The sequence below is a fragment of the Neoarius graeffei genome, chromosome 25 (assembly GCF_027579695.1).
Source record: "Neoarius graeffei isolate fNeoGra1 chromosome 25, fNeoGra1.pri, whole genome shotgun sequence".
NCBI lineage: Eukaryota > Metazoa > Chordata > Actinopteri > Siluriformes > Ariidae > Neoarius > Neoarius graeffei.
The window spans coordinates 58163459-58186863 of NC_083593.1; the positions used below are offsets into that span (position 1 = coordinate 58163459).

At 42.9% G+C, this 23405-nt stretch overlaps 2 protein-coding genes across 4 annotated transcripts in view; one reads left to right on the plus strand and one right to left on the minus strand.

The window, feature by feature from the left end:
- Positions 1–2153: 2153 nt before the first annotated feature.
- Positions 2154–13825, plus strand: trim23 (tripartite motif containing 23). 2 transcript variants are annotated; one of them, XM_060909043.1, is made up of 11 exons: positions 2154–2279; positions 3683–3845; positions 5918–6039; positions 8385–8663; positions 8960–9142; positions 9713–9928; positions 10599–10733; positions 11069–11198; positions 11284–11394; positions 11485–11609; positions 12748–13825. In XM_060909043.1, exons 1-11 carry the CDS (start codon positions 2178–2180, stop codon positions 12925–12927), a joined length of 1746 nt encoding a protein of 581 aa, XP_060765026.1. In that variant the 5' UTR covers positions 2154–2177; the 3' UTR covers positions 12928–13825. The 2 variants fall into 2 exon arrangements, with proteins under 2 accessions (XP_060765026.1, XP_060765027.1); XM_060909044.1 differs by lacking the exon at positions 3683–3845 and having other exon boundaries at positions 2197–2279.
- Positions 13826–13975: 150 nt separating this feature from the next.
- ppwd1 (peptidylprolyl isomerase domain and WD repeat containing 1) overlaps positions 13976–23405 on the minus strand; it is an 18125-nt gene continuing 8695 nt past the window's right edge. For both annotated transcript variants that reach the window (XM_060909042.1, XM_060909041.1), the window contains 7 exons: positions 23077–23405; positions 22759–22949; positions 22446–22635; positions 21989–22170; positions 21816–21897; positions 21105–21287; positions 13976–14181 (listed from right to left, as the gene is read on the minus strand). The exon at positions 23077–23405 is cut by the window's right edge and continues 119 nt beyond it. In XM_060909042.1, the coding sequence (XP_060765025.1) occupies positions 14038–14181; positions 21105–21287; positions 21816–21897; positions 21989–22170; positions 22446–22635; positions 22759–22949; positions 23077–23405 (1301 nt within the window). In that variant the 3' untranslated portion in view covers positions 13976–14037. The remainder of the gene's footprint in view (positions 14182–21104; positions 21288–21815; positions 21898–21988; positions 22171–22445; positions 22636–22758; positions 22950–23076) is intronic.

A 23405-nucleotide genomic window follows, 5' to 3' on the forward strand; every position in this document is an offset into this window, starting at 1 on the left:
AATAAATATATCATTAATATAATAAATATCGTGTTCTCATATATTCCCTCTTCTGCCTGCAGTGGTTGAGCTTTCCACTGGCAAAGACTTTTTAGATGAAAAATATGATCACACTGTATTATGTTTTTAAATTCGGTATATTACATGACTGATCATACTGATACTTTTGTAATTCTATAAAATGCTTTTGTATCATGTGAATAAAATAGCTGTTTAAATTCAGATTCTGTTTGTTGACCACAGTTTATGAAACACATTGTGTGTGTGTGTGTGTGTGTGTGTGGAAACTTGGTTGTGGGGATCATGAGGTTCTCGGTGGAACAGGCCTTCTGAGAAATGTGCTCTTTGTGAAACCTCCCCCCCCAAGGTTCCATAAGAGGAACCAACAAAGGAAGTCTTTTGGGTGCCAGATCAGCTGTTTTTAGTGTGTAGTGCTGTGTAAGTGATAACAGTGTATATTTTTTTATTAATTATATATGAAGAAGCTTATTAAAAAGTATTTACTCTATAATCACTGGCTTAGCTTTAGCCTGGTTTCAGTCATATCTAGCAAACAGGCAACAGTTTATCTCTATTGGTGTTTATAAATCATCCACTGCTACCGTTGCTCAAGGTGTGCCTCAGGGTTCTGTCCTTGGTCCCCTTCTTTTTATATTATATGTTTCTCCTATAGGCCAGATTATTCGTAACCATGGCCTTAACTTTCACTGTTATGCTGATGACATTCAAATCTACATCACTGTCACTCCTTCCATAGCCTCTGTTCAGCTGCTAAGGACTTGCATCACTGACCAGCAATGGCTGCATAAGAACTGCCTTAAACTTAATGCTGACAAAACGGAGGTTCTATTAGTAGGTACCAAAAGACAGGTTCTGAACTTCTCCCATTTCACTATTGATGTTGACGGTGTGTCTATTAGTCCTTCCCAAGTTATAAAAAACCTTGGAGTTCTCTTTGACTCCACCCTTACGTTTGAACCCCATCTTAAACTCATTACTAAGAATGCTTTCTTTCACCTCCGCAATATTGCACGTCTCCGCCCTCTTCTCTTGGAAACTGATGCCAAAATGTTGTTCAACGCGTTTATTTTTTCTCGTCTTGACTATTGCAGTTCTCTCTTTTATGGTCTCCCTGCCACATTGCTCAATCGCCTGCAGTCCATCCAAAACTCAGCAGCTCGAGTCCCCACACTCCCCAAGCCACTGCTCACATCACTCCTGTTTTACAGCGACTGCACTGGTTGCCAGTTATCACTCGGATTAAATACAAACTCTTGCTTTGAACCTATAAAGCTCTTCATGGTCTCTCCCCTTCCTGTCTCTGTGAGCTGATTCATCTGTCCTGTCCCTCCCGCGCCCTCACATCTTCTGTCTGTGGACTTCTGACTGTCCCACGGTTTAAACTGGATCTGTGGGCGGCAGATCATTCAGTGCTGCTGCTCCTAAACTTTGGAACTCGTTACCACAATCGCTTCGTGACTCTTCCACTCTCTCTTCCTTCAAAGCCAACCTGAAAACTTTCCTCTTTACCGCACACTACTCTTCCCAGTGTGGCTTTTTTTTCTTTTTTTGTAACTCCTGTGTAAAGCGTCTTTGGGTTTGTGAAAGGCGCTATATAAATTGAACTTATTATTATTATTATTATTATTATTATTATTATTATTATTATTATCAAACGAACATGAACAGAGTGAGCTTATTTCAAACCTAAATAACAACAAAATCAGCCTATAAATAATGCCTCTGTAATGTAAAGACAATTTAGATTTTTTAATTAACGCACATATTTAAATAATGAGCCTGATAATATTTGAATGTTTCTATTACTGTATTTTATTTATTTAAATGTATTGCTTCTTTCTTTAAATCTTCTCATTTGATTTATAATTGATTTCTTTATTTTTAATACATTAATTTTAATACATTTTAATACATTCGTTAATTACTTTATTTTTTAATACATTTAACCAGAATGTAACTTTAATTATTATATAAGAGATGTAAATAACTGTACAGTCTTCACAGGGGCCGCATCCTAAACGCCTCAGTGTTAGGGACAGAGTGCACTTGGTAGAGTGTAACACTACACTGTTCCCCGCCCCCTGGTAGGACTCCATTACAGTGAGTGTGAGCTGATTTGTGATTGGGCCGCTGGGTGATGATGGTGCTGCCTCAGGATGGCGGCTGCTGTTGTTGTCGGTGTAAATAAGCAAACAACCGCAGCCTCCATGGAGCCGTGTGTCCGCCATGGCAGAGGAACCCAGGGCAACACGGTGAAGGTATGAGTTTTAAATAAAGAACTTTAACCTCTAATCGACGATTTTGGAGCCACTTTTACACCCCGGACTTTTCTGTGTGCCTTCGTGGCTTCTGTGGGGCTTGGCAACGTCGCAATGTTTTGTATCAACCGTATTTTTTTCCCTACCTGTATTCCAATTCCCCTCTCAGGATTGGTTAAAAATTTCGAGTGTGAACGCGTAACCAATCGTAGCGCAAGATACGGATAGTACAAACCAATCTGAGCGCAGAAGGCGGGACTTGACAGAATGCGGGTAGGACGGAATATACGTGTGCTAGTCGGGTTTTGCTAGCTGATATCAAGTCTTACAAAATCACAATAATTACTGTCATATTTAAAACATCAGCAATATTTAGTTGTTAATAAAACAATTAGTGTGTTCGTTTACCGCTCAGCTCATTTACACTCTGCAAATCTGACAAAATGCTAGCTAACTAGCTAGCATGATATGTAGCTACATCCCAGAGCTGAGTTTAGCAAAATCTAGGAAATAAAACCGGTTTAAGCTTGTATAAGTATTTTTAAATTAGTGTAATTCTACAGAGATGTCCGAACTGGTGATAAATTCCACATCTGCGTCAACATTTTCGCCAACTGAAGGAAAAACGGATATGAATGAATCACTCAGGAACATTAATCCTTTATACTGTTTAATTATACTTTTAACAATATTATTTATTATTATTCTTAACATGTGAGGAACATTTCTATATGTTTACCCTCATTAAAAATGCCAAGCACTGAGTTTACACGAATATGTAAATTGAACACGCCCACAACATTCTGCCGGTGCATAGCCCCGCCCCCAAATAGGTTCTGTACAAACTGCTGAGAAATTTTGGTTTTGGGGAAAAAACCCCAAACTGTTCATAAATTTGACATTTCCAAAATTATGGAATGATTAACAGCGATCTGAGATGATTTACATTTTAAATACATCAAAGACTGTGATATAGAAAGATGATGTTTGGTAATTTGAGACAAAAGGTTGCTAAAGTGAATTTTGGTCAGATAGTGATACTGATATTTATCATGAAGAATAAGAGAAACTCATCATTAGATCAAAAGAGAAGGTGTTGATGAATGTTCTATAACAGCAGCTCTGACAGTAGTGCAGATTTATATTAATGCCCTCGTTTCCAGAGTAACAGCTCATTCGCAGGGGCGTGTCCAGCAGATGCTCCACTGCTAATAAACAGATTAAAAAAAAAACTGTGTGTGATGTTTGACTTGAAGTTTTCTTGGTGTAAGGAGACGTTTATGGAAGGAGTCTCCAGTGTCAGCACTCTGTAACAGTCAGATTTAAAGCTGTATATGTGCAGAGGATATTGTGTGTGTTTGTGTTAAATAAATGTTGCATTAATTTTGGTCCCTGTGTGTCAGGTGTTGGAGTGTGGAGTGTGTGAGGACGTGTTCTCTCTGCAGGGTGATAAGGTTCCTCGGCTCCTGCTGTGTGGTCACACTGTGTGTCACGACTGTTTAACCCGTCTCCCTCTTCATGGCAGGGCTGTACGCTGTCCTTTTGACAGACAGGCCACTGAGCTTGGTGAGGGGAAACGCTGCATTCTGGGCCCCTCCTCTTCCTGTACTTAATGTTACAACCCCGATTCCAAAAAAGTTGGGACAAAGTACAAATTGTAAATAAAAATGGAATGCAATAATTTACAAATCTCAAAAACTGATACTGTATTCACAGTAGAACATAGACAACATATCAAATGTCGAAAGTGAGACATTTTGAAATTTCATGCCAAATATTGGCTCATTTGAAATTTCATGACAGCAACACATCTCAAAAAAGTTGGGACAGGGGCAATAAGAGGCTGGAAAAGTTAAAGGTACAAAAAAGGAACAGCTGGAGGACCAAATTGCAACTCATTAGGTCAATTGGCAATAGGTCATTAACATGACTGGGTATAAAAAGAGCATCTTGGAGTGGCAGCGGCTCTCAGAAGTAAAGATGGGAAGAGGATCACCAATCCCCCTAATTCTGCGCCGACAAATAGTGGAGCAATATCAGAAAGGAGTTCGACAGTGTAAAATTGCAAAGAGTTTGAACATATCATCATCTACAGTGCATAATATCATCAAAAGATTCAGAGAATCTGGAAGAATCTCTGTGCGTAAGGGTCAAGGCCGGAAAACCATACCGGGTGCCCGTGATCTTCGGGCCCTTAGACGGCACTGCATCACATACAGGCATGCTTCTGTATTGGAAATCACAAAATGGGCTCAGGAATATTTCCAGAGAACATTATCTGTGAACACAATTCACCGTGCCATCCGCCGTTGCCAGCTAAAACTCTATAGTTCAAAGAAGAAGCCGTATCTAAACACGATCCAGAAGCGCAGACGTCTTCTCTGGGCCAAGGCTCATTTAAAATGGACTGTGGCAAAGTGGAAAACTGCTCTGTGGTCAGACGAATCAAAATGTGAAGTTCTTTATGGAAATCAGGGACACCGTGTCATTCGGACTAAAGAGGAGAAGGACGACCCGAGTTGTTATCGGCGCTCAGTTCAGAAGCCTGCATCTCTGATGGTATGGGGTTGCATTAGTGCGTGTGGCATGGGCAGCTTACACATCTGGAAAGACACCATCAATGCTGAAAGGTATATCCAGGTTCTAGAGCAACATATGCTCCCATCCAGACGACGTCTCTTTCAGGGAAGACCTTGCATTTTCCAACATGACAACGCCAAACCACATACTGCATCAATTACAGCATCATGGCTGCGTAGAAGAAGGGTCCGGGTACTGAACTGGCCAGCCTGCAGTCCAGATCTTTCACCCAGAGAAAACATTTGGCGCATCATAAAACGGAAGATACGACAAAAAAGACCTAAGACAGTTGAGCAACTAGAATCCTACATTAGACAAGAATGGGTTAACATTCCTCTCCCTAAACTTGAGCAACTTGTCTCCTCAGTCCCCAGACGTTTACAGACTGTTGTAAAGAGAAAAGGGGATGTCTCACAGTGGGAAACATGGCCTTGTCCCAACTTTTTTGAGATGTGTTGTTGTCATGAAATTTAAAATCCCCTAATTTTTCTCTTTAAATGATACATTTTCTCAGTTTAAACATTTGATATGTCATCTATGTTCTATTCTGAATAAAATATGGAATTTTGAAACTTCCACATCATTGCATTCCGTTTTTATTTACAATTTGTACTTTGTCCCAACTTTTTTGGAATCGGGGTTGTATATAAAAACAAAGTGTGTGATAAAACATAATTAGGAGTAATTAAAAATTGGTAATTAATTTGTCTAATATGTAGCAGATTGAAAAATTAAAGCAGAAACAGATTTGAATGGTCATGGGACATTGAAAAGGGGCAGGGTCAGTGTTGTCTTTGTAATTGTGCTGAAGCTCCGCCCCATTTAACCTTAAGACAAGTAAACAAACATAAGTGCAGGTTTCTTTTATTCCTGTTGTGTTGTGTCACTTCAGTACATCTTTAACGAAAATAGTGTAATAGATGTATAATTCTCCACCCACTCTCTTTCAACACGAACCATGCCCACAAGACACAAACTGGCATCAAAAACATTTTGACTCTCTCTGAATGTCCTGATGTTAATTTTAGTGAATATTCCTGTCTGTCTGTCTCTCTCAGGAGACTCGGGTGTGTGGGGTTTGAAGAAGAACTTTGCGCTGCTGGAGCTGCTGGAGCGGCTGCAGAACGGTGCGTCCAGTCAGTCCGGCATGTCAGAGGAAGCCTTGAGAGAGATGGGAGAGGTCAGGACTCAAGATCTTCCTCAATATTTCATGTCGAAATATAGGATAAATGTTTACCGAATCATATTTATTCATGATCAAACTTTAACCATCTCAAACACTAATGTTAATATCATTCACTGTTAAACCACTGAAGTGGAAAAAAAAGATCAAACCTGAACTTCTGTAAAGAATTAGTGTAACCTCCTGGCAGGCTCATAGCGAACAAAAAAAAAGGACAACTGCTCCGAGGTTTTGCAGGATATTGTCAGCTGATATTTGTAAAATGTAAAAATATAGATGTAGCATGTGTTAATTATCCACCATAATTATTTACAAAATGAAGTAAATAAAAGCTGGGGAAAATATATAACTTGTTAGAATTTGTTAGTGTGTTTATGTGGAGTGTCTGCTGGACACGCCCCTGGGAATGAGCCGTTACTATAGAAACGGTATCCTATTAGAACAAGTGCATTAATGCAAACCTGCACTACATAAAACATTGAAAATGAGGACCAGTGCCTATTTTTAGTATTTGAATGTACAGTGCCTTGCAAAAGTATTCATACCCCTTGAACTTTTTCACATTTTTCCACCTTACAGCCACGAACTTAAAGTGTTTTATTGAGATTTTATGTGATAGACCAACACAGAGTAGCACAGAATTGTGAAGTGAAATGAAAATGATAAATGGTCTTCAAAATTTTAAACAAATAAAAATCTGAAAAATGTGGTGTGCATTAGTATTCAGCCCCCCTGCGTCAATACTTTGTAAAGCCACCTTTTGCTGCAATTACAGCTGCAAGTCTTTTGTGGTATGTCTCTACCAGCTTTGCACATCTAGACACTGAAATTTTTGCCCATTCTTCTTTGCAAAATAGCTCAAGCTCAGCCAGATTGGATGGAGAGCGTCTGGGAACAGCAATTTTCAAGTCTTGCCACAGATGCTCAATGGGATTTAGGTCTGGACTTTGACTGGGCCATTCTAACACATGAATATTCTTTGATCTAAACCATTCCATTGTAGCTCTGGCTGTATGTTTAGGGTCATTGTCTTGCTGGAAGGTGAATCTCCTTCCCAGTCTCAAGTCTTTTGCAGCCTCCAACAGGTTTTCTTCCAGGATTGCCCTGTATTTAGCTCCATCCATCTTCCCATCAACTCTGACCAGCTTCCCTGTCCCTGCTGAAGAAAAGCATCCCCATAGCATGATGCTGCCACCACCATGTTTCACAGTGGGGATGGTGTGTGCAGGGTGATGAGCAGTGTTAGTTTTCCGCCACACATAGCGCTTTGCATTTAAGCCAAAAAGTTCAACTTTGGTCTCATCTGACCAAAGCACCTTCTTCCACATGTTTGCTGTGTCCCCTACATGGCTTCTTATGCCTGTCTTTCAACAATGGCTTTCTTCTTGCCACTCTTCCAAAAAGGCCAGATTTGTGGAGTGTACGACTTATAGTTGTCCTGTGCACAGATTCTCCCACCTGAGCTGTGGATTTCTGCAGCTCCTCCAGAGTGATCATGGGCCTCTTGGCTGCTTCTCTGACCAGCGCTCTCCTTGCTCGCTCTGTCAGTTTAAGTGGACGGCCATGTCTTGGTAGGTTTGCAGTTGTGCCATACTTTTTCCATTTTTGAATGATGGATTGAACAGTGAGATGTTCAGAGCTTGGGATGATTTTTTTTTAAACCTAACCCTGCTTTAAACTTCTCCAGAACTTTATCCCTGACCTGTCTGGTGAGTTCTTTGGTCTTCATGATGCTGTTTGTTCTTCAGTGTTCTCTAACAAACCACTGAGGCCTTCACAGAACAAGTGTATTTATGCTGAGAGTAAATTACACACAGTAGGACTCTATTAACTAATTAGACGACTTCTGAAGGCAGTTGATTGCACTGGATTGTATTTAGAGGTATCAGAGTACAGGGGGCTGAATACTAATGCACACCACATTTTTCAGATTTTTATTTGTTTAAAATTTTGAAGACCATTTATCATTTTCATTTCACTTCACAATTCTGTGCTACTCTGTGTTGGTCTATCACATAAAATCTCAATAAAAAACTTTTAAGTTCATGGCTGTAAGGTGGAAAAATGTGAAAAAGTTCAAGGGGTATGAATACTTTTGCAAGGCACTGTAAATGAGCTGATTTGCATATTAGAGTCATAATGCAGTCAGATTTTTTTTTCTACACATGTAAATAATGCATGAGGTTAAAATTGTATCTCTGGGTGTAAATAAGGTATTTTGAAAGTTTTTACCTCAGTAGTTCCTGGTGAGGAGGAATCAGCCCTGGTTCCTGAAAAGGTTCCTGATTGCGGTATTCCAGCCTTCAGTATGTTGATGGTGAACGTTCTCTCCTGTCCTGCAGTGCATCATACGGTGTGACGAGGACGAGAGCCACACCGCGTCGGTCTACTGCACGGTGTGTGCCACACATTTATGTGCCGAGTGTTCTCAGCTCACGCACTCCACCCGCACGCTGGCCAAACACCGCCGTGTCCCACTGGCCGACAAACCGCACGAGAAGACGCTGTGCTCTCAGCACCAGGTCCACGCGATCGAGTTTGTGTGTCTGGAGGAGGGCTGCCATCCCGGCCCGCTCATGTGCTGCGTCTGCAAAGAGTATGGCAAACACCAAGGACATAAGGTACCGAGAACTATCTGGTCCCCCGTCATTTTCTCACTATTTCACAATAATTACACTTACACACTCGCTCAACAGTGACTTTGAAATTAAATCCTAATGATTTACAGAGTGTTATACAGGACGATGATGAGTTTAATCGAGGACACAAACGCAGTAAACGGCCGTGACTAAATGAAGACTAAATCCTCTTCTCTGTGGAGTTTCTGCCAGAGGAATGAACGCCACGGGGTGTAGGGTTTAATTCTGACCCCCAGGGCTGATGTACAGGTGATGATGATGAACCCTTTCTTTCCCAGCATGCAGTTCTGGAAGCTGAAGCCAACCAGATCCGGGCGTCCATTTTGGACATGGCGCACTGCATCCGCACCTTCACTGAGGAAGTGTCCGAGTATTCCAGGAAGCTGGTGGGAATCGTGCAGCAGATTGAGGGAGGGGAACAGATTGTAGAGGACGGAGTGGGCATGGCTCATACGGAACATGTAAGTGTGTGTGTGCGTGCGTGTGTGTATACACACACTCATGAGTAGAGCTTTATAGATCTGTATGGGAAGACATTAATACAAACTGATATAAAAATAAAGACAAATTAATATTATAAATTTTTTTTTTAAAAGATATTTTTGGGCCATATTTTTTCTGACCAAAAAGAACTGTTTCTGGCTTCAGTGTTCACTTTGATTAACATTAAAAGAGTTAAATTATTTGTTTAGTTAAATAGCTATATAATAAAAATGAATCTCATACAAAAACTTTAGTCACTCTACAATATTCACAAATAGTTATGATTAAAAAAATCTGTTACTTTTGAACAGACGATGCACAAGAAGTGTTATTGTGTCATAAAATATAAGAACCAATCAGATTCTAGTATGTAAATTACAACAATGTATATGAAGTTTTACAATTTGTATATTCATAGAATGATGACAGTAAATAAGTACAGTACAGAAAAGCAGATTTTTTTCAGTGTTTTTGTTTTTAAGGCGTATTCTGCATCTGGCCTGAGCATGTAAACTCACTGTAAGTGGTTCTCCTGGTGTTCCTCTGAGGTTCCCGGCACGGCGGAGAACGCTCGGTCCTGTGTGCGAGCGTACTTCGCAGACCTCCACGACACACTGTGCCGTCAGGAGGAGATGGCGCTCAGCGTGGTGGACGCTCATGTCAGGGAGAGGCTCATCTGGCTCCGACAGCAGCAGGAGGACATGACCATCCTCCTGTCTCAGGTGTCCACCGCCTGCCTGCACTGTGAGAAGACCCTGCAGCAGGTACAGCATGACTGTAACCACTGTAATGACCATGTGTGAGGGGGTTTTTCTGAGTGTCAGCATCTTTTTTTTTTTTTATTGTTCCCAGTACAGAGAGCGCGTATGCAGCTGCTTAGACAGAAAGCTCTGCTCCCCCCCTCCCCTCCCCTCCCCTCCCTCTGAGTGATGCCATTTTTGTGCAGCTGCTCCAAGCACTTTGAGTCAAATCTCTGAACTTTTCAGAAAGATGCTGCCGTCATCACTGCTGCTCCGTTTCAGGCAGCCAATCACAGGGCAGGTAGAGATGTGACATGTTATCAAAATATTATTGTCACGGAGACAAAACCGATGCCCAGAATGAGAGCACTTTTTTTGATAAAACTCTGGGACAAAGCAACCTGCTACCGCTTTTCTACTGGAATAAACACAGACACGTTCCTTGAAGTGTTTAAAGCAGGACGGAGCAGTGACAGACCTGACGACCCGCTGACATTTCATTCAGATCTTCAGCTGTTTATAAATCTGTTTGTTTGTAAATCTGATTTTAGTGAATAGTGTTGACATGATTAGAGTATTATAGCCTTAGTAGAGTATTACACACGTTACCCTGATGTAAACTCTCACACTGCTGGAATTCTTGTTGTTATTGAAGACAATCCTGTTTATTTATGTTTCAATGTATTCCCCCCAGGATGACTGCAGGGTGGTTCTGGCGAAGCAGGAGATTAACAGGTTGCTGGAGACTCTGCAGAAGCAGCAGCAGCAGTTTACAGAAATGGCCGATCATGTTCAGCTGGATGCAGGCATCCCTGTAACATTCACCAAGGTAACTACTGAAACAGAATAAACACTGACCGCTCAACACCAGCTAAATATTAAATACTGTATACAGTATAAAAGGTAAAGTCTGAAAAAATGCAGAAACTGAATACAGGAAAATCCTGAGCACATAAATCCTGAATGTAGACTCAGTACTGAGTGCGAGGTGAAGTGTGATGAGAACAAAAGGTCAGATACTGACTGTATAGTCCTGTGTTCATGACAAATCACTCGAGTTTCCTCCCAGACGATTCTCTGGTGCTCCCTGTATAAAGAGACCAGGGTTCTGGTGTTGTTTCTGCAGAACCGTACCGTACTGAACCGAACCGAACTGTGTTCCAGGATAACCGTGTACACATCGGGCCCAAGATGGAGATCCGGGTGGTGACGCTGGGGCTGGACGCTGCAGGAAAAACCACCATCCTGTTCAAACTGAAGCAGGACGAGTTCATGCAGCCCATCCCCACTATAGGTAGCACCACGCTGAGGAACCCTGACCTGGAGCTCCAGTTAACCCTTTAACTCACTCACTCATGTGGAGTGTGTTTACGTTTCAGGCTTTAACGTGGAAACAGTGGAGTATAAAAACCTGAAGTTCACCATCTGGGATGTTGGGGGGAAACACAAACTGAGACCGCTGTGGAAACACTACTACCTGAACACACAAGGTAACCTGCTACACACACACACACACACACACAGTGTGTTACTCACTCAGCACTTCCCAGTACTTCATTCCCCCGTGTCCCGCCCCCCAGCGGTGGTGTTTGTGATTGACAGCTGTCACAGAGACAGACTGATGGAGGCTCACAGTGAACTTGCCAAGCTGCTGACGGAGAAGGAGCTGCGAGACGCTCTACTGCTCATCTTTGCCAACAAACAGGTGAGACGGGAGACCTGCTGCAGATTCCTCAGAGCCGTACGCTCCAGAAACCCAAACCCTTTTTACTTGACAATAAACAACACTTTAATTCCAGCACGTTGCAGGATTTAAGTGAGACTTCTCTTTTAAAAAAACCCCAAAACCTCTTGCTTTATATTTGTCTTCTATTTTAACTTTCACATCTTCTATTAACTTCAGTTCTATAAATTAATTGAATTGTTAGTTAATCGATTGCTCTGTTGTTGTGACAGCAAAATAACTCCATCTCCAAACCACACCTTACTTCCACATCAGCAGGATTCTGGTGCTGGTTCTGATTTTACTGGCCAGCTATTTATTTATTTAACTTTTTAAATTAAAGCACACTAACAATACAGTGCTGTTAATTCTTTTTATTCTCTCCACCTTCACTGGATCTGAGCAATCACACGCTCTGATTGGCTACTCTACTACTAGGATATCAGCTCATCTACCGTGAGTAGAGAAAAACAAAATGATGGAGCGCATCAAGTCAGATATATCACAAGAAACAGAAATGGCTAAAAGAATATAGTTCCCTCCCCTGTAGCTCCTGTTCCATACTCCAGCCCAGTCGGTGGCAGTAATGCACCTTTAAATTTGTTTGCCAACCGCCAAAAAACCCTAAAGATGATGATCATTGGCGGTGTGTGTTACTGAACCAACTGAGGACGAAATAAAAAAAACTCTACTTGAAAACAAAACCCCAAAAAATACAAATAGAAGGCAACAAAATATGGAATAAAAGTATTTGATGGTAAGAACATATCCCCCCCCCCCGAACTATCGTATTTTTCACAAATTGCTCCTGTCCTTTCGCCGGTTTGTTTACATTCTAAGCAGAAATTTTGTTGGATGTCTTGTATAAAGTTCTTATCAAATTTGCAAAAAATAAAAATGCTCTGTTTCTCAAAATCCAGTGACTGTGGACAGAATAAAAGAGTTATTCCACTCGGTGCTACGCGCCTCGTCACCCATCAGCTCATGCACGACTCGATTTCATTGAATAACTGTTAATAAATGCACACGTTTTGGGATTTGATGAATTTCACACGGTCCCAATGTAAGTGGTTCAGGATTAGGTACTAGTACCAAGGACTGTGTGTGTGTGCGCGTGCAGGACGTCCCTGGGGCCGTATCAGTGGAGGAGATGACGGAGCTCCTGAGCCTCCATAAGCTGTGCTGTGGGCGGAGCTGGCACATTCAGGGCTGTGATGCCCGCAGTGGTACGGGTCTGCACGAGGGTCTGGACTGGCTCTCACGCCAGCTGGTGGCTGCAGGGGTTCTGGATGTGGCCTAATGGACCAGAGTACGGTACCACAACCAGCAGTTAGCACGTGAGGAGACTCTCAGCGTCATGCTAACTCACCATCAGTTATAGTCATCAACTAGTCTCACGACAACTAATTAACCAACTGAACGCAACATTACACTGATTTTTAGCTGTTTAGGTTCAATGTGATTGTCCTGTGTGTTTTACTACCAAACAAAATGTTGCATCATCACTTCAGAGCGTTTGAGTGTTAAGGTGTTGTTGTGCCGTACCAGCTCTTCTTTTTTTTTTTTTAAACACTACACTAACGATGGCTGTAAAACTCACTGTTGAGTCAAATGTTTACTGAAGAAACACGAAGCTCAGCGGTAATAAAGTGATAACGATGACCTTACAGCTCCCGTACTCTCTTCCTGTTCAGTTTTACAGATCTCTATAAACAAACATTTTTCATTATTTATTTCCGTTTGTGGTGGATCAGTGCAGGTACGGAGTAAAAAACGATATGATGTTGAACTCTCGTTACTGATATTTATATTTTGAAAGGAAAAAAACGTGCTGTGAAGATTTTCTGAACTGTTTGTCAGGATGGCGTGTGGTGCTGCTGTGATTAAACAAGTGCAGCTGCTTAAAGCATTTAAAGAGATTTTAATTGTTAATTATCAATCATGCACAGCTTTAAAAGCTTTTAGTACAGTAGAGTTCACTTACCGCTGTTTTAACTGGCTACAGCATATTAATGATGTACCACTCTTACTCCATTTATAGCTGCAGTTCAAATAAACCTTGTTCTGTTCTATTTACAGAGTTTATTCTGATCTGGTGACTGAAACATTACTGCAGTTTGGTTTTGGTTTGAACCACATTCTCTTTTCCCTTAGTGAGCTGTGATGTGTAAAGATTAAAGCGCATGTGTGAACTTTTATCATTTGAGATTGCAAGTGACTTCTTTCTAATAGGAGTTTTAGTCAACAAGCACCACACACACACACACACACACACCTTAACACCCTGTACATGCACACGTGAGCGGAAATGTCTCGTGGGTGTATCAATCACACTTTCATGCATCAGGTTGGAAAAAAAATCTTTTATTATACAAAATCACGACAGTCACACGCAGAGAGGGGAAAAACACTACTTGATGGTAATGTTGATGATGCTGACGTCCTCGTACGGTTTGTCCGTCTTTGGGTTGACCTTGACATTGGAGATCCTCTGCACCACCTCCATCCCTTTTGTAGTTCGTCCAAACACGGTGTGCTTGTTGTCCAGCCACGGCTGTGAGGGGGAAACACCAATCAGAATGTTTAAGAGCACAGTTTGTTTTAAAAGTGGAATAAACATCCTGTTAATCCACTGAACCACTTCAGTTTAAACCAGTGCTTCTCAAACTTTCAGACCAAGGACCACTTTGTCCCAACAAAAAAAAAAAAAATTCAGGGACCACCTGTCAACACCCACCCCGCCCCACACAGAGATGTGTACTATTAGGTGGTTTTTTTAATATCTATCTATCTATCTATCTATCTATAATCTCACGTAACATAAAAGGTTTGCCTCATTGCCGATGTCCGTGGACTCGTCCAGTTGGAGAGAAAAAAGTGGACTCTGGCGGACCCGTGAAACAGGGATGAGAATTTTTTGCCGATCGGCGGATTTCCGACTTTTTCAGACCAAAATGATCGTTTTTGAGATCGATGTAAATCCGTTGAGAAATTTTCGGGGGGGTTATGATTAACGATCTGTGGTCACCTTATAACGCAGACATCCCAAGTGCCCCGGAACTTCCGGGAGTCTCCTGCATATTGATCGAAGCGAGCAAGAGCATACGCGCAACATTAAGGTCTGCATCACGCATCTTAGAATGTGCACGCGCGAGGGAGACTGTGTGCAGTGTTGCCAGATATTGCTGACATTTTCCAGCCCAAAATATGTTCAAAACCCTCCAAAATGCACTTAAAACCGCCCAATGTGGCAACACTGCCTGTGTGCCTGTTCATGTAGCGCATGCCAGACAAAGAGCATCCTGATTGGGTTACTCAGCAAAATAAGCCAATCAGCTTTCAGTGTGGGCGGGCTTTTATCCCTTTTCTTGAGGACCGGAGTTTTCAGTTGAGTCAGTGCAGCCTGCAGGATCAGCATGGCAGAGAGAGAGCGCGCCCCAAAAAACTAAAGTACAAAACCCACTTCACCTCAGATTACACAACAGAATCTCCCTGTCTAACAGTCTCCCTTGCCCCTTTTCCACCAAAGCAGTTCCAGGGCTGGTTCGGGGCCAGTGCTTAGTTTGGAACCGGGTTTTCTGTTTCCACTGACAAAGAACTGGCTCTGGGGCCAGAAAAACCGGTTCCAGGCTAGTACCAACTCTCTGCTGGGCCAGAGGAAAGAACTGCTTACGTCAGCGGGGCGGCGCAGTTGTTAAGACCGACAACAATAAGACCACGAAAGATCGCCATTTTTAAGCGGCGAGAAGCCGCAGCTGTACAAACGCGAAGTCATCCATTATTATTATTATTATTATTGTTGTTGCTGCTGCTGCTTCATCCGCGTTGTTTTTGCTTCGATATTTGTGCCAAGGTTTAAGCAAACGTAGCGAGGTAACTGACGTATACAGCAACGTAATGACGTGGCACCGCGAGTGATGGAAAAGCAAACTGGTTCTCAGCTGGCTCGCAAGTTGAACGAGTTGTGAACCAGCACCGGCCCCGAACCAGCCCTGGAACTGATTTGGTGGAAAAGGGGTAACTGTCTAATAATCTCCCTGCCTAATGAGGGTCAACAATAATGACAGTTTCGCGCGATGTACTGTTTGCAGCAGTGGTTTGTAAAGGACATGTTGAGGTGAGGAGTGTCAGTTCATGTGCGTTATATTTAGGTCTACAACAGGCTGGCATGAAAAGACCAAACTTATTGAAGATTTCCATAAAGTAACAATGTATAAATATACATCATATATATCAAATACACGTCATATATAAATGTGTATCTTTTATAAATGGGGTTAGCTTATCTAATGTAGCATGTTGGGGAGAATCATAGTATCATATATCTATATTTCTGATAAAATTTTAGGTATGATACCGTGTATAACTCTCCTACTTATTGCTCATTTCATATAGGGACGGGGGGGATTGCTGGCATGTGCCGCGCGGGAGCGTCTGCCCACATTTTTTAGGCCGAGATGAACTTAGTTTTTGATTTAAAAAAAATTTTCCAATATGTAATGCCCATTGTACACGCCTGTTCTTTAACTCAATCATCTTGATCTTCAGATTGACCGTATGGTATCTGTATTACAACCCCGATTCCAAAAAAGTTGGGACAAAGTACAAATTGTAAATAAAAACGGAATGCAATGATGTGGAAGTTTCAAAATTCCATATTTTATTCAGAATAGAACATAGATGACATATCAAATGTTTAAACTGAGAAAATGTATCATTTAAAGAGAAAAATTAGGGGATTTTAAATTTCATGACAACAACACATCTCAAAAAAGTTGGGACAAGGCCATGTTTCCCACTGTGAGACATCCCCTTTTCTCTTTACAACAGTCTGTAAACGTCTGGGGACTGAGGAGACAAGTTGCTCAAGTTTAGGGATAGGAATGTTAACCCATTCTTGTCTAATGTAGGATTCTAGTTGCTCAACTGTCTTAGGTCTTTTTTGTCGTATCTTCCGTTTTATGATGCGCCAAATGTTTTCTATGGGTGAAAGATCTGGACTGCAGGCTGGCCAGTTCAGTACCCGGACCCTTCTTCTACACAGCCATGATGCTGTAATTGATGCAGTATGTGGTTTGGCATTGTCATGTTGGAAAATGCAAGGTCTTCCCTGAAAGAGACGTCGTCTGGATGGGAGCATATGTTGCTCTAGAACCTGGATATACCTTTCAGCATTGATGGTGTCTTTCCAGATGTGTAAGCTGCCCATGCCACACGCACTAATGCAACCCCATACCATCAGAGATGCAGACTTCTGAACTGAGCGCTGATAACAACTCGGGTCGTCCTTCTCCTCTTTAGTCCGAATGACACGGTGTCCCTGATTTCCATAAAGAACTTCAAATTTTGATTCGTCTGACCACAGAACAGTTTTCCACTTTGCCACAGTCCATTTTAAATGAGCCTTGGCCCAGAGAAGACGTCTGCGCTTCTGGATCATGTTTAGATACGGCTTCTTCTTTGAACTATAGAGTTTTAGCTGGCAACGGCGGATGGCACGGTGAATTGTGTTCACAGATAATGTTCTCTGGAAATATTCCTGAGCCCATTTTGTGATTTCCAATACAGAAGCATGCCTGTATGTGATGCAGTGCCGTCTAAGGGCCCGAAGATCACGGGCACCCGGTATGGTTTTCCGGCCTTGACCCTTACGCACAGAGATTCTTCCAGATTCTCTGAATCTTTTGATGATATTATGCACTGTAGATGATGATATGTTCAAACTCTTTGCAATTTTACACTGTCGAACTCCTTTCTGATATTGCTCCACTATTTGTCGGCGCAGAATTAGGGGGATTGGTGATCCTCTTCCCATCTTTACTTCTGAGAGCCGCTGCCACTCCAAGATGCTCTTTTTATACCCAGTCATGTTAATGACCTATTGCCAGTTGACCTAATGAGTTGCAATTTGGTCCTCCAGCTGTTCCTTTTTTGTACCTTTAACTTTTCCAGCCTCTTATTGCCCCTGTCCCAACTTTTTTGAGATGTGTTGCTGTCATGAAATTTCAAATGAGCCAATATTTGGCATGAAATTTCAAAATGTCTCACTTTCGACATTTGATATGTTGTCTATGTTCTATTGTGAATACAATATCAGTTTTTGAGATTTGTAAATTATTGCACTCCGTTTTTATTTACAATTTGTACTTTGTCCCAACTTTTTTGGAATCGGGGTTGTAACATTACACAGCATCCTGTCCAGATAAAACCTCGTTAGTCCACACAACAGTTGAAAGGGAAGTGATAAGTGATGTTGAATGTTGCCTGCTTAATATGCAAGAGCTCCTGCTACCATGATAACATCAGAAGAAAGCTTCAGAGAATTATATGATAGAATTTTTTTCTGGTTTGCACTTCATTTTAAAGGATTAGAGTATTCAAAGACATGAATAGCAAAAATGCAGAAATATAATACTGTAGAGCTCGTTTATATTAAAAGGTGCTTTGATTTTTTTTTGAAATCATCAAATGTGAATTGATTAAAAACAAGTCTCTTGTACCATATTAATCATTTTCACCTGGGAGTCCACCAAGAAGGGGAATTTATTTCCAAATACATTGCAACTTTTTGCTGATAAAATTAATGGTTTTGGGGTAAAAAAAAAAAAAAGCCAAAAATCATTAGCCCCTGGAACCCGCCCTGGTTTTTTCAGACTTTTTAAATATTTTTCATTCTCATCCCTGGTGAAATCAGCTGATTTTTCACATCTTCGGCCATTACTACTATGCGCCGTTGGACGGGGTCAGTGGAGAGTGGTACTTTTTCAATTTCATTGCTTGCTTTCTCTCCCAGCATTATCTTATTCATTAATTTCACAGAGGGTTTAATCAAGGTCTGGGCAATAGAATAAGGTTGGCCAGTTTCTGCGATGAGCTCACATACCATAAAAGAGGCTTCTGTGGCCTTGGCATTTTCTCCGGGGGCGAAGTACTGCTTCGTGTCCTTTTGCATATGGCATTTAAGTTCCTCACATTTTCTCTCGAAAATTGCTAACGGTTTGCCAAGGCATTCTTTGTGTTTCGTCTCACTGTGGCGCTTGAGTTCAGCTGGCTTCATTGCCTCGTTGGCTAAAATCTCATAGCACAGGACACAGTGGGGATTGGGATCTTCAGAATCCCCAGTCCAGAAAAATCCCAACTTTAGATATTCATTGTGGTATTTTCTTTTCACCTTTGCCGTTGGTTTAGTCTGCCGAGCTTGTTTTTCTTGTTCTTCCTGTGTTGGGGACTCAGTGCTAACTGAATCTTCTTTTCTTTGCATTTTCTCCTTATTGATGCTTTGTGTCGGTAGTGTCAGGTTTTTTCCAGGTACACCTGTCCAGGGTGAACCCCGCCTTTCACCCGTAGTCAGCTGGGATCGGCTCCAGCTCGCCTGCGACCCTGTAGAACAGGATAAAGCGGCTACAGATAATGAGATGAGATGTTCAGAATTTTCGTTTGCTTGTTTTCAGGTCTGCCTGCCTGTTTGCCTGTGAAGCAGAGATTTGTGAGGTGACTGTTGCCTAGAGATGAGAGGCAGAATAAGAGCACGTGCACACTACAAGTTTTATGTGGTGCAAATTCAGATGCAGAATGCTTTTTAAATAATAATAATAATGATGAAATTACAGGCCCGTTTGATTGCCGTTAAAAACAAGATTGGATAAATTTAACTTTCTAATAATGTTACAAAGCGTACGCTAGCTTATCTTGAAAACGCTGACTACATTTGTAGATCACCTCGCGGACCACACTTTGCAAAACACTGGTTTAAACACCACTGTGTAGTGACTGCTGCTGCTTGGGGGCGTGGCCTGTTTTGTTTTTTGTTCCAATAAAACTAATATACAGTGTGCGTCAGTGTTCCAGCAAGTTTATTTTACCAGAGCACCGTGTCCTGCTCTCCAGAACATGTGCTTGGCCCTCAAATACCAGCACCACGCCCTGGTATATATATATGCACCCAACTCAGAATTTTCCGAGCGCCCAGCCCATTTGCTCCGCCACAGAAAGAAAGTGCGCCCTAATGAGTATTGATGACTTGCACTGAAGGTAACGCATGTTGACCAATCACAGCACATTGTTAGGGCGGGGTCATAGTCCTGCTCGGTCCACCATTTTGTCGGATTACAATAACGAGTGAGTGCAGTAAGGTACATCTGAGAAGCAGTGATGCTGACAAACACGTGAAAGAGAAAAGAATCCGTAAAAGAAGCGAGCGGCCCACAGACCCGAGCGTCTCCGTCTGCCAGAACGTCAGGAGATCCAGAAGTGGAGGACGAAACAAATTCAATCAGAAGCTCAGAACGACAGATCGAGACTCTAGTTAAAGATTTATAGAGAATCTCCTCACTAACGTTAACGTGTTAGACTGGATCCAAACTCACATTAAACATCCCGGACTAATATTAATAATCCGTTAACACTCTCAGTATTACTGTTATTATTAGCGTTCATTAACGTTAGACCGTCGTGTTAACGAGCGAGAGACGGATGGAAGCGCTGAAAGAGTTTAATGAAAAACACGCTGGTGAACAGATCCAAAGCGTCCCCGCGGCACGGCGCTGCTCACTCGGAGCACAAACACACGTGGGCGTGAGGGACGGTTCGAGACACGACAAGCGTGAACATGACGTTATGAAGGACTGTATTAAACTGGTGAACTCCGAACTTTCAGATTTGCTTACGTTATTTTACAGAAGTAAATCTCCCTCACACAGCTGCCCAGTGTGGCTCATTTTATGATGACATTCTTTAGCTATAGTCATGTGCAAAACTACCTGCAATAATTATTGGCACCCCACCCTGTTGGAAAGCTCGCTGGAACACTGCGCGAGATGAATAAAAACACTTCTAAAGCTAATGAGTTAAACATAAACACAATCAGTGTGAAAACTGAAATCAATGGTGTGATGCACAACTTCATTCTGAGATTAGACTAGCAAAGTGAGTAACTGTACAGGCTACACACTCACCAGGGACACCAGCGATCTCCAACTTCCTCCAAGTTTTATTTTTCTTCCTAACGACTCTATGTTTACGGAGCGCTCGTATACAACAGGAGGAGATGAAACCACATTGATGTTATACATTTTTCTGCAGGAACTAACTGCTTGGGTTGGGAACCAAATTTTGAACCGAATCCAAAATGCCAAGCAGGGAGTACCCTTAAACTGAATTTCGGTTCCTAAACACAATAATCCTTTATTACTGCAAATAAAGGCTACAGATCTGTGAGGATGTACGCAGCTCTCTGCCTGGATAGGTCTACATGATTACGTGACACAGCGTGCCCATTTGTTTAGATTTGCACGAGCATGCATGGCTGAAGTCTCAACATCAGTCAGAACCAGAATCGATAAGCAAAACAGGGATTGATAATGATCAGACAATATCCAGCCTGACTAACTGCAGGTACGAGTTAAAGCTGCGAGCGGGGAACTGAAGAAATGTCGGACCGCACGCGCCGCAGGATCAGAGCGAGGACTCGGCGCTTACCGTGGGCACCACCGTGAGGAAGAACTGTGAGCCGTTGGTTCCTGGTCCAGCGTTGGCCATGCTGAGTGTGTACGGCCGGTCATGTCTCAGACTGAAGTGGAACTCGTCCTCGAACTCTCCGCCCCAGATGCTCTCTCCGCCCATCCCTGTGCCTGTGGGGTCTCCGGTCTGGATCATGAAACCCTGCAGAGGAGAACCAGGAAGATCCAGTACACTCTCACACAGAGATCTCTGGGCTGGATTAAAACACTCACAGGGAACACAGAGGACTCCAATCTCTCTCTCTCTCTCTCTCTCTCTCCCACAGTTCAGAAGTTACATTATGATTAAACACAGGGGCGGAGTTTGTCTAAAACAGAGGCATGTCTCAGTTACACATGACTCTGATCTTGTGTTGATTGTGCGATTCTGGCTCGAGTGAGGCGCGGTGTTGAGTCCAGCGCACTGTTTGACTGTGTGATGTAACCACAGTGTCACGCTGAAACGTATGACTGCGCACACGCACGCTCACTCTGGTACATCAGTCAAGTGTGAAATTAAGCACAAACATCACACTCCCCGTTAATTAACTGACGTGACTGCTGGGCTATTTTGCAGATTGTGAACCCGACCCTCGTGCGTGTCCTCCACAGGAACGTCCTCTAACAGACTTACATCAACAACAACAGAGCCATAAAAATTAGGAAAAAAAAAAAAAAAAAGTGTTCACACCTTAATGACACGATGAAATAGGTGTCCGTTGTAGTAGCCGTTCCTGCTGTGGACACAGAAGTTCTCCACAGTTTTGGGGCACCTGAAGAACACAGGAACAGGGTAGAACCACACGGTAGAACCCAGCAGTGTAAACGGTGTGTGTTAAAGCGAACAGGACGAGCTGCACCTACTCCACAGGATAGAGCTTCAGATGGATGTCTCCCATAGTGGTGTGGATGATGGCGCTGTCCGAGACCCTCTTCGGACCTTCTGCCTGCGTGGCCGCCATCACCTCCTCTTTAGACGGCTTCTCGTTGAAGACATCTCTGTCCGAGTCGGCGCTCTTGGTGTCCTCTGGCTCTCGCTTTGTGAACTGTACACAGATCAGTGATAATATTACACCACAGTGTCCACCTCCTACAGCACACGCCTCATCAAATCCCCCTCGCCTGTCTGATTCACTACACTTTACATCTACAGTGGGGGGGCCGGACCGCCTACAAACACCCCCAGCCACCCCACTGGCCCTGATGCACTTCAGTGAAAGAGGAGTGTATGGAGAGACTCTGAATGCGATGGTTTAAGTGAACAACTCAGCACTCGAGCAGTAGGCGCTCCAGCCTGGTTCCTGACACTGAAGGTTCTCACCATGTAGAAGCGGTTCTTCTTGAAGGCGGTACAGAAGACGGTGGGGTCAGGGTCATTGCTCTGGAGGGCAGGGTTATCAGACGCCTTCATCTCAACGGTGGGAGCCGCCTTCATGCTCTTAGCCACGCCCTGGAAGAGAGTGAGCTGCACCACACGGATGTTCTCCTGTTTCCCCAAAATCCTCACACACCTGTGTGTACACACACACACTTTTTTTTCAATAAACAATCCCATGTTTACTGTTTGGTGGAAAAGTGCTGTTACCATAGTGATGTAGTACTGGATCCATGTATCCAGTGATCACATGACTCACCGGTTGGTCTCCACGTTGATGACCTTGATGCCCAGCATGGTTCCGTACAGAACAAAGTGTCCCGTCTCGTCAAAGATGATGTTAGTCAGTCGAACGCCGTCCACTTTCTCCAGCTCTCTCTCCACCGCCATCCTGCGGCCAAACTCCATGTCCGGCAGCTGCTGCCTCATCTGCTGCAGCTCTGTGAACATCTGGACACACACACACGTGTCAGGAAGTTAGATCTTCAGTAAAAGTCAGTCAGTGAACTAATATGAGGTTTAATGCAAAGTGTCATAAGTTCAGCCAGGGCGTGTCTGCTGCTTCAGGAAGACGTACTGTTAGCGATTCGTCGAACACCCTCATGAGTTTCCCTGTCAGGAACCGGAAGATCCGGACTTTGCGGTCGGCGGCGATGGTGGCCATCTTCTTCCCGTCGTGTGAGAACGCCAGGCTGGTGGGAAAGGTTTTACACTTGGCGAACTCGTACAGGTCCGTGTCGGTTTTATACTCCCACTCCACCTGCCTGGGGAATTTAAACTCCGTCGGAAGGCCGGTCCAGTACTCCAGCATTCCGGCTCTGTCGGCCGACACGATGACGCGGTACCGCGGGTTCAGCCGGATCTGACACAGAGGAGACGAGTGCATCTTATCAAACGTGTGCAGCG

Excerpts from the sequence above, each read along its gene's own strand:
- trim23 (XM_060909043.1), top strand. The coding sequence starts at position 2,178 with ATGGCGGCTGCTGTTGTTGTCGGTGTAAATAAGCAAACAACCGCAGCC. Across the intron at positions 9,929-10,598 it reads GTGAGAAGACCCTGCAGCAG|GATGACTGCAGGGTGGTTCT; the intron begins GTACAGCATGAC and ends TATTCCCCCCAG. Across the intron at positions 11,610-12,747 it reads TCATCTTTGCCAACAAACAG|GACGTCCCTGGGGCCGTATC; the intron begins GTGAGACGGGAG and ends GTGCGCGTGCAG.